Consider the following 9,742-nt stretch of genomic DNA (forward strand, 5'->3'; position numbering starts at 1 on the left):
ATCAAACAAGATTCATGTTTTAGTTTGACATTCTACTATAACTACTTTTATAACCAACTTTCACCCACATGTTCCTCCTCTTATGCTGGTATTGAACTTCTTTTTCCTTATTTAACAGCTGTTTGTCAAATTAATAATATAATAAATTCTCCTTTAGACCTTTGTGGGATTTCTATCTTTATCACATATTTACACTGAAAAACAACGGAAAAACAAAACAGTCATATAAGTAAATATTTTAAGTCTTTATTTGGGTGTGTCGTCACAGTTGAGCACAGCTGTTGCAGCTGGCTGGCTGTGATATGTTTGGCCACAGCGTTCAGCCTCACGTCAGTCAGCATGCTGAAATACACAAGACAGGGATGTTTATTAGCAACCACATACACAGTGTTACAGAGTTACTTGTGACCACACTAGAGATCATATAAGAGGGCTATGTGAGGTCATCTTCAACCGAGGAAAACATTCAGTCTCTTCTCAGATTAACCCTCTTGTTATGAAGCCCGCTGGCTAATTTTAATAAATACTTCTAAAGGTCACACAATTCAGCAGCATACTGTAATATGAAATGTATTTAGTTAACTAACCTTGCTACCCTGGTCCCGGGTGCGGACCCGGAGCTTGTTGACCTGCGATTCAGCCGTATCAGCCCTCTCCTCTGCATCATCGAGCTCGTGCTGGAGCTTCCTATACTTAGAGAGGTTGGTGTTTGCCTGCTCCTCCTGCAGACGGGAGGAAACCAAGAAACCTATTTAGCGTACAGTGAACTGCAGGCTTTTCAGTTATATTCTTCTCTATTCAAGCCGCTCCAGCTATGGCTAATGATGTGGTGAAGATAATAATTTATCACTGACACTACAATAATGCTAAACTGCTGATAGTGGACTCACCGCTTCTTCAGCCTGTCTCTTGTAACTCTTCACCTTGGTCTGCAGTTTGTCGATGAGGTCCTGCAGGCGGACCAGGTTCTTCTTGTCTTCCTCACCCTGCACAGACAACACAGGGAGCTCCTAAAAATATGCATTTATATTTTACACCCCAGCATGCTCTATGTGCAAACACACTTGTTGTTTACCTGGTAGGAGAGCTCTTTGATTCTCCTCTCATACTTGCGTACTACCTTCTGATACTCTTGGCTCTTCTTTTGCTCAGATTCAATTTCATTCTGCAGTTCTTTGACCTACAGGCAAGACCAGAAAATGACCAGTCCACTCAGATCACAAACAAAACTCACAACCCATTACAACAATGATAAGGTAGGACAGTGACTACATAATGATTTAACTGAGCTCATCTCTCACCTTGGCCTCCAGCTTCTGGACCTGCTTCTTTCCACCCTTGAGGGCGATCTGCTCTGCTTCGTCCAGACGCATCTGCAGATCCTTTATGGTCTGCTCCATGTTCTTCTTCATCCTCTCCAGATGGGCGCTAGTGTCCTGCTCCTTCTTCAGCTCCTCTGCCATCATAGCTGCCTACAAGAATTCAGAGGATCATTGTTAAATGGGCATTGAGTAAACCCCTGCTGAGTTATTCTGTACTGTAAATGTCTTATATCATGCACTTTATATTTTGTTTATTCCAGAACTTACATCAGTGATGGCCTTTTTGGCCTTCTCCTCTGCATTGCGGCACTCCTGCACAGCATCATCTACTTCATTTGACAGTGTGGACAGATCATTCTCCAGCTTCTTCTTGTGGTTGATCATTCCAGTGTTCTGCCGCAAAAGAGTCAGTTTCAAGAATCATCTCAGGATTTTTAATATGTCATTTTATCTTGTTTTCAATTTGATTTCTTTTATTTCTAAAACTGGTAACCACTAGCTGGGATTAGGTAATCATAGCAACTGAACCAAAGAGTAACAAATAGGCCAGAAATGCTTGCTTTTGCAGCTATTTTCAACAACCACAAAGACTAGCAAGCTTGTAAAACAAAAGTATCCTATTCATGTCCATCTACTGAAAGTAAATGACCATCCTTTGATAAGCCAATATATTTATATAAAGTGAAGTCGTAATCTTTCATCATTGCACTGCAGGGTGGTTTTAAATGCTTCTTCCTACCTGAGAGTGCAACAGGTTGACTCTCTCCGTGGCCTCAAGCAGCTCATGTTCAGCTAGCTTGCGTGCACGGTCATTCTGTTCCAGCAGAGCCCTTAGCTCCTCTACCTCAGCAGCCAGCAGGTTGTTGCGACGCTCTGTCACCGTCACCTGCTCCTTCAGATCCTCATTATTATGAATAGTCGCATCCAGCTCCAACTGAATGTCCTGGAGTCACAGATCATGTACAAGCAAAATATTAAGAAGGATGGAATTTATTCCATGTACTAATGAATCAGGCACATTAGGTAAGTTCATCAACCGGCTGCTAGGTGGACTCACCTTGATCTGAACCTGCAGGTTTCTCAGGAGTTTGTGGGACTCTGAAGCCTGCCTGTTGGCATGGTTCAGCTGCACCTCCATCTCATTCAGGTCCCCCTCCATCTTCTTCTTCAGGCGCACTGCCTCGTTGCGAGACTTGGCCTCAGCATCTAAGGTGGTCTGCATGGACTCCAGTGTTCTCTGGTGGTTACGGCTAGAAGTTGAAAGATGTAGAGAAAAATTAAGGAGGCCCAGTTTGTATGGACTGGTCGATGGAATAGACTCAAATTTGCCATAAAGAAGGACAAAAAGATTAATCAACGAATCTCACCGAAGGCTGTCAATTTCCTCATCCTTCTCTGCCAGTTTCCTGTCAACGTCAGCCTTGATCTGGTTGAGCTCCAGCTGGATGCGCAGAGTTTTGCTTTCTTCATGCTCCAGAGTGCCCTGAGACAGACAGATACTTAATGCTTGAAGATATTTAGTGGGTAACCTCTGTCAAAAAATATCCCAGAACCCAAGAAGAAAGAAATGAGAGAACGCAGCAAACTGCTTACTTCAGCTTCCTCTAGGGCAGCTTGAAGCTCAGATTTCTCCATGTCCAGACCCTTTTTCATTTTCTCCAGCTCATGGATGGTCTTCACTCCCTGACTGATTTGATCTGACAGGTCAGTAATCTCCTCTAGGGGAGTAAAGATAGAAATATAGTTTATATTTTGTAAAACGTCTAAGTAAACTTCTAATCGGTTTTACAGTATGCAACCTTCAAACCGGGTATTCATGTTGTAAAAAACAATGACCTTGGAGGTTCTTGGTCTCCTTCTTGAAGGTCTCGAGATGATCCAGGGTCTCTTCGTAGCAGTTCTTCAGTTTGAAGAGCTCTGTGCTCAGGCCGCGAGACTCTTTTTGAGAGGTCTCCAGCTCTGACTGGCATTCTTCATACTTCTGTTTCCACTCAACCAGCACCTGGAGAACACAAGACACATAAACTTGACTATTATTAAATTGACTATTCAAGGTGATTTCCGTTGAGGACAGCAAAAGCCATCCTCTGTAATAGCTTCCATCAGCTCATACCTTGTCAAAGTTGCGTTGCTTCTTGTCAAGAGCAGCTGCTGCAGCATTGGCGCGCTCCAGGTCAATGGTCAGGTCCTCGATCTCTGTCTGGAGCCGATGTTTAGTCTTTTCCAAGGAGGAGCACTTGGCATTGGAAGCCTCCACCGTCTCTTCAGCGTTCTGCAGACGTGTCACCAGCTTCTTCCTAATGAGAGGCAAACACATTTGGCACTCTTCTGTCAAATGATTATTGTGTAACATTGAATTTCGTGAGTTGAAAACACATCTCACTCACTTGGCTTCCTCCAGCTCCTCAGTCCTCTGGATGGCGTCAGTTTCATACTTGGTCCTCCACTGAGCCACCTCAGCATTGGCCTTGGACAGACCTCTCTGTAATTCAGCCTTTGCTTCCTGTTCCTCGTCGTACTGCTCTCTCAGAAGATCACAATCGTGTCGACATGACTGCAGCGCATGGGCCAGGGCATTCTTTGCCTTAAGAGACCAATCATGATGGCACAGAGCAGTTAGTTGAAGTGGAGGAACTCTAAATTTCTGCAGAGGTAGCTACTAGTTTTGTAAAGTACCACCACTAACTGATGTGGTGATATGGAGCTGACCTTATTCTCCTCCTCCAGCTGTTTCTTGATCTCCTCAACATTCTGGCTGACTGAGTTCTTGGCACGCTGCAGCTGGGAGACCATGGACTCCCGCTCTTCAAGCATCCTGCTCACCTCGGCTACATGGAGGAGAAAAAGGTACCTGTGTTACTAACAGGTCTGTAAAATCTGTTTGTTTGATTTGTGATAAAATAAAAGCGCCTTACCACTCTCAGTCTGAGCACGGGCCCTTTGGGTGTTGGTGTCGTTGAGCTGCCTCTGGAGCTCTTCAACCTTGGCTTTAGCCTCATTCATTTGGTCTTCATACAGGCGACACATCTTCTCTGAAGTGGTCTGTAGACAAAAGATGGAAATTTTAGTTTTTATAAGGGATTAATCTAGTACTTTAAACCTTTCTGTGTGTTTATCCTCTTATTTCTATCTACCTTGCCCTTGGAGAGCTGCTCCACAGTACAGGCCAAATCATCAGCTTCCATCTTGGCCTCGCTCCTCTCCTTCTCCAGCTTATGCTTGACTCGCTGCAGGCTGTCGATCTGCTCGCTCAACTCTGCAATGCTGTCAGCATGCTTCTTCCGCAAGGTTGCCGTTGTGGCCTCGTGGTGCATCATGGCTTCCTCCAGGTCTCGCCGCATCTTCAGAAAATCTGCCTCTCTCTTCTTGTTGAACTCGATCTGGGCTGAGGTGGCCCCACCAGCCTCCTCCAGGCGCTCGCTCAGCTCTTCGAGCTCACGAGCCACATCACCACGCTGCTTCTCCACTTTGGCCCTGCAAGCCCGTTCGGCCTCCAATTCCTCCTCCAACTCCTCTGTACGAGCCTGGAGGAAAGCAGCGGTCAGTTATGTTGTCAAAATGATGTCATAACTGCTCTATTAGAAGTTGAGACCAGCTCCCACCTGTAGCTCCTTTATCTTCTTCTGGAGCTGATTGACCAAGGCTTGCTCGTCTTCAATTCTTGTGCTCAGCCCATTCATTTCAAAGTCTTTCCTGGTAGAAAATATTTGGCAATTATTATCATTACTTCCCAATAGCAAGATCATATTTCACTGCAATTAAATGAAAACTCACTTCTTCAGATTCTCTTGAATTTGCTGTTTGTCGTTCTCCAAGTCCATAACCGACTCCAGGGAGAGTTTCAGATCCCCCTCCAGCTTACGTTTGACCCGTTCCAGGTCCATACGCAGCTTCTTCTCCTGCTCCAGTGAACCCTCCAGCTGGTTCACAATAGGAAGTTTGAAAAATGTTACATTTTATATATGTGACCACCTCTGCTTTTATTCAGGCGATAAATACACTTACATCATCTACTTGTTGCTCCAGCTTTGCCTTGGCTTTGGTCAGAGTGTTGACTTTGTCTTCCTCTGCCTGCAGGTCATCCAGAGTCTGCTGGTGAGCCTCCTGAAGAGCCTTCTTTTCTTTGGTCAACTGCGTTATGGTTTCATCAAGAACTGACATTTCCTCAATCAGGTTCTTCACCTGTGAGCCGGAAGAAGGAAATTTATTTATCACTATAAAATGAGAAATCAAAAACATGTTTATTTTTTATTTCCCTGTACATATTCAATCTGCTAAATTTGCTGTGGATCTTTCTGTGCCCTCTTAACTCACTCTGGAGGCAACTCACTCCATTTCAAATATCCTTACCTTGTTCTCAGTTGCATATTTCTCCTTTTCCACTTTAGCTAGTGTGATCTCCAGATCGTCAATGTCTCTCTTCAGCTCAGCACACTCGTCCTCCAGCTTGCGCTTCTTGGCGAGCAAAGTAGAGCTCATCTCCTCCTCGTCCTCCAGCCTCTCCATGATTTCTTTCACTTTGGCCTCCAGCTGGATCTTAGTTTTGATGAGCAGCTCACAGCGGTCCTCGGCATCTGCAAGATTGTCTTGCTCCTACAGGGAAGAAAGAGTATGTGTTCAGTGCATTCCCACTGAACTATCTGTCTTTCCAAAAGCTAAATGTGTGAATTCTTGAGGAATGCTACGTACTGCCTGCAGCTGTAGAGAGATATCGTTCTTCTCCAGGACCAGGCTGACTTGCCTCTCCTCCAGCTCTTTGCGCTTGACCTCAGATTTCTCCAGAGCCTCCTTCAACTTGGCCATCTCCTCCTTCAGAGACACCAGCTCTTTCTCAGTGGCAGCGCTTTTCAGTAGAGGCTTGATTTTGAAGAAGAGCTTCATCCAGGGCCAGTGTTTGACAGCATTGAAGGCTCGGATGTTCCACTGGATGATCATCAGAGCCGCCCTAAAAACAAGATTAAATAAAAAGGAGGGATAAGTGTACCTCTAAAATTTTTCTTTTTTTAAAAACAAATCTAAAATGGCACAGAGACCAATAATTCCCAATCAGGTATACTGCCGGGGGTACGTGGAAATATTTTGAAATAGCTCAAGCTGTCAAATAATGGTCTAAAATCAGAAAGGTCTAAATGGTTGACTAAAACAAGTGGAAAATGTTTGAAAATAGCTATAAAACAATTAAAATAGATAGAAAAATAACATATAATGACTGAACTCGTTATCATTAGTGATATATATGAAATATGAAATATATGAAACAGTGGTTGGAGTAGTTAATGAAGTACTGAGTGGTGTAAATAGTTAGCTAAGAGTTGAAAAATGGTTAAACATGTAGCTTCTGCCACTAGTAGTACAAATGCAAACTTGATTGAAGCTAAACATTAAGAGTTCCATTGTATGAAAATCGTAACATTATCCACTTTTATAATAATGTTAAAATAACTATATACAAATGCACAAATTAGGAATATGACTCGTGGTGATATTGATAAAATACATGAGTTCATCTGACAAAGCTCTGTAGGGAACCACTGTTGTAGAAGTGAATAGAAGTGAATGCCACATCAAGTTAAGAGAAGAAGGTCAAAAAGCTTTATCCTGGAGTTCCCCGTGTATTTATTTAGTTACTTATTTTGGCACTAATCCTGCTGCTATTCACTGTCTTGTATCTAATCACACACAGGGGGAAAATGAAATCATACACCTAATGCTGCTTTTGATGTTTCATGACTGTGACCAAACAGGGTTACCAGATTGATTTAGTCTCATTAGAATGGCGTCTCGCAACCCTAAATATGGACCCAGAGCCGACTGGTCAAGGACGCTCTTTCAGTGTTTAGAGGGTGAGTTTGAGTGAGTGTGCACACGCTGGGGTGGGAGGTGAGGGTGGGGGAACTGATTGCATTTTTGACGTGACTCCATGCCGGGTGCCTCTCAAAGGTGAGTGTCTGTGTTTATTTAGAAACTTAAGCCTTCTGTCCAACAGGCAGCTTTAATCCTCTGTCACCCGCCACATATCCCATCAATGCACACACTTAGAAGTACAGGCGCTGAGGACAAAAGGGGCCAGGGGCCATCGGGCATCCAGGGAGGGGGCCGGGGGTTGTATTTTTAGGGAGGGCCTGAGCAGCTGCCACTTGACACATGTCGCCACCTGGCTCTGAGGACACCGTCAGCATTGTTTAATTTAGAGAGAGTAGATGTAGAGAATTGCCAGGGACCCGCAACGTGGGTGTGTGTGTGTGTGAGTGTGTGTGTGTGTGTGTGTGTGTGTGTTGTGTGTGTGTGTGTGTGAGAGAGAGAGAGAGAGAGAGAGAGAGGGATGTGGCCCCTTATTAACAGTAGGGCCACACACATGCCTGGTAACCATACAAGGGCAAGCACACGCCTCACACACGCTGATAACGCTGCCCTTGCATGCCACACATACTAGAGCAGGGGAGTGAACACCAAGGTATAGTATATCACAAGCTGAAAGGCTTGCTGCTGATTGTGTTGCTATTGAACCTGTTCAGAAAAGCAACTGTTGAGGGAGTGTTTTTCTGCACTCATGTCTTCACCTTCCTGTGAGATGTTAGGCTCAAATGCTTTCCTATACGTATGAATGCATTTTATATTCATTCAGGTATATAAAAAAAGAAGTGATTTTGTCAACAAAAGTCATTGGTTTTCTTACTTCATTCTCGTGAACTTATTCCGCTCATTCCTCATGAGTTTGCCACGAGCAGCTGCCTGCAGCAACGTCAGGATTTTGGCCAGACGCTCATCTCTCAGTTCTTCGAGGTGACCCAGCAGGCCCGCCTTGAAGAACACCTACATGAAGCCAAAATGGCGGGAGATTAGATTTATTATCACATGCTCATTTAGAAAAATACCATCCAACTTTTAATTAATTGAATAAAAATAATTTTAAAATTGTATTAGTTTTTTTGCGCTGATTATTTTGCCACTCACAGCTCTGCTTTACACAAGCTGCTACCTCCTACCTTTGTGTGTCCAAATCTATACTGGTTGTGGTCGATATCCAGGGAGGCCAGCAGGTTCTCTGTAGCTTTCCTGCTGTCCATAAACGTATGATTTGGGATGGCACTGGGGTGTAGGATGCGGTAGCTGAATGGATGAAAATAAGAGTGTTGTCAGACAGATTATCACTGTGACTTATTACCATGCCATGATATTCAAAAGTGATCTGAAATCTGTACCGCTGTTTGAATTCAGCATAGACGATGCGGTTGGGAAAGCCTTTTCTGCAGATCCTGATGCCTTCCAGCACACCGTTGCAGCGCAGCTGGTGCAGCACTATGAATGCTTCCATGATCCCTGTGCAGAACAAGTTTCAAACATGAGCCTAGTCCGGTTTGTTTAGCTGCTGATTATATGCGGTGATTGTGCAATTTGTTACCTGGAGTCTTAGTCTCATTAGGGATGATGCAGCGAACAAAGTGAGGCTGGGTGCTGCGGAGGTTCGTCATCAGCTTATTCAGGTTTTCCTGTAGTAAAGGAGAAACACCACAAATCATGTTAAATGGTAATACCTTGAATCTACAATTTAAACAACACTTGTAGATAAATAATAAGATAAATAACATTATCTCCATGTAAAATGTTTTTTTTTTGCGGAACTTTGTGTTCCTCACATGTGAAATTATTGATGTTAAGGAGAAAAGAGCCAGCACAGACTTAAAGTGATGTTCATGTGATCATTGCCCTAAACATCACTGCAAGTCTTAACTGTCTCCGTCCCATTTGTCCAACGATGCCCACCTTTTCTCGTGCCACACAAAAAAAGGTAACTGATCTGGAATAACCTCTGTCTGCATTCACCTGCATCAGTTTAGACCATTTTATTCTGTGGTGTCAGTCTCACCTTGTGAAGCTGAGAAACAGTCTGGAAAGAGGCTGCCTTCTTTCTCTTTTCTTTGCTACCAGTCTTGTGGTCAGATACTGCGAGGTAAAAAGCACAGCGATTAATTTAAACTCCTTAAGGTGTCCTCTCTATGCTATAGTCTTCTGTCAGCATCCCGTTTACTGTACCTGAGTCTGAGCCGACATAATTCTCGTACAGAGAAGCTAGCAGTTTGTTAGAGGACTTCCGGAAACACACCACCACCGTCTCATTCAGTGGGTCTTTATTTTTGTCTAGCCAGCCAATAATGGTATATGGTACCTGTAAAAGAAGCAGGAACATCCATATTATTGAATTCTGTATGTAAGAATTAATGTTGTAAGACTGTCTCAGGGCTTTAACGAGAACAAACTTACCACTCCGGCATAGTGCACCAGCTCAAAATGGGCCTCGTACTTGCGCTTCTTGTCCGGCCGTGGCTTCTGGAAATTAGGCGATTTGCCAATGTGATTATCATACATCTTGGCTTTGAAGCTGCTGTCTGAGGCCTTTGGGAACATGCACTCCTCTTCAA

At 43.9% G+C, this 9,742-nt stretch overlaps 1 protein-coding gene across 3 annotated transcripts in view; it reads right to left on the reverse strand.

Moving 5' to 3' along the window:
- Positions 1–230: 230 nt before the first annotated feature.
- Positions 231–9,742, reverse strand: part of myh7ba (myosin, heavy chain 7B, cardiac muscle, beta a) — a 14,765-nt gene continuing 5,253 nt past the window's right edge. For 2 of the 3 annotated variants that reach the window (XM_032512822.1, XM_032512823.1), the window contains 28 exons: positions 9,585–9,742; positions 9,357–9,489; positions 9,190–9,266; positions 8,725–8,812; positions 8,525–8,642; positions 8,309–8,432; positions 7,999–8,135; positions 6,012–6,267; positions 5,673–5,915; positions 5,328–5,504; positions 5,097–5,242; positions 4,925–5,015; positions 4,457–4,846; positions 4,238–4,364; positions 4,032–4,150; positions 3,710–3,906; positions 3,436–3,619; positions 3,159–3,324; positions 2,916–3,040; positions 2,690–2,805; positions 2,380–2,572; positions 2,062–2,265; positions 1,590–1,715; positions 1,302–1,472; positions 1,076–1,180; positions 891–986; positions 588–722; positions 231–342 (listed from right to left, as the gene is read on the reverse strand). The exon at positions 9,585–9,742 is cut by the window's right edge and continues 22 nt beyond it. In XM_032512822.1, coding sequence (XP_032368713.1) covers positions 331–342; positions 588–722; positions 891–986; positions 1,076–1,180; positions 1,302–1,472; positions 1,590–1,715; positions 2,062–2,265; positions 2,380–2,572; positions 2,690–2,805; positions 2,916–3,040; positions 3,159–3,324; positions 3,436–3,619; positions 3,710–3,906; positions 4,032–4,150; positions 4,238–4,364; positions 4,457–4,846; positions 4,925–5,015; positions 5,097–5,242; positions 5,328–5,504; positions 5,673–5,915; positions 6,012–6,267; positions 7,999–8,135; positions 8,309–8,432; positions 8,525–8,642; positions 8,725–8,812; positions 9,190–9,266; positions 9,357–9,489; positions 9,585–9,742 — 4,214 coding nt within the window. In that variant the 3' untranslated portion in view covers positions 231–330. Of the gene's footprint in view, positions 343–587; positions 723–890; positions 987–1,075; positions 1,181–1,301; positions 1,473–1,589; positions 1,716–2,061; positions 2,266–2,379; positions 2,648–2,689; positions 2,806–2,915; positions 3,041–3,158; positions 3,325–3,435; positions 3,620–3,709; positions 3,907–4,031; positions 4,151–4,237; positions 4,365–4,456; positions 4,847–4,924; positions 5,016–5,096; positions 5,243–5,327; positions 5,505–5,672; positions 5,916–6,011; positions 6,268–7,998; positions 8,136–8,308; positions 8,433–8,524; positions 8,643–8,724; positions 8,813–9,189; positions 9,267–9,356; positions 9,490–9,584 lie in introns of those variants that run through there. The other variant, XM_032512824.1, reaches the window with a different exon arrangement.

This window comes from Etheostoma spectabile, chromosome 4 (genome assembly GCF_008692095.1).
Source record: "Etheostoma spectabile isolate EspeVRDwgs_2016 chromosome 4, UIUC_Espe_1.0, whole genome shotgun sequence".
NCBI lineage: Eukaryota > Metazoa > Chordata > Actinopteri > Perciformes > Percidae > Etheostoma > Etheostoma spectabile.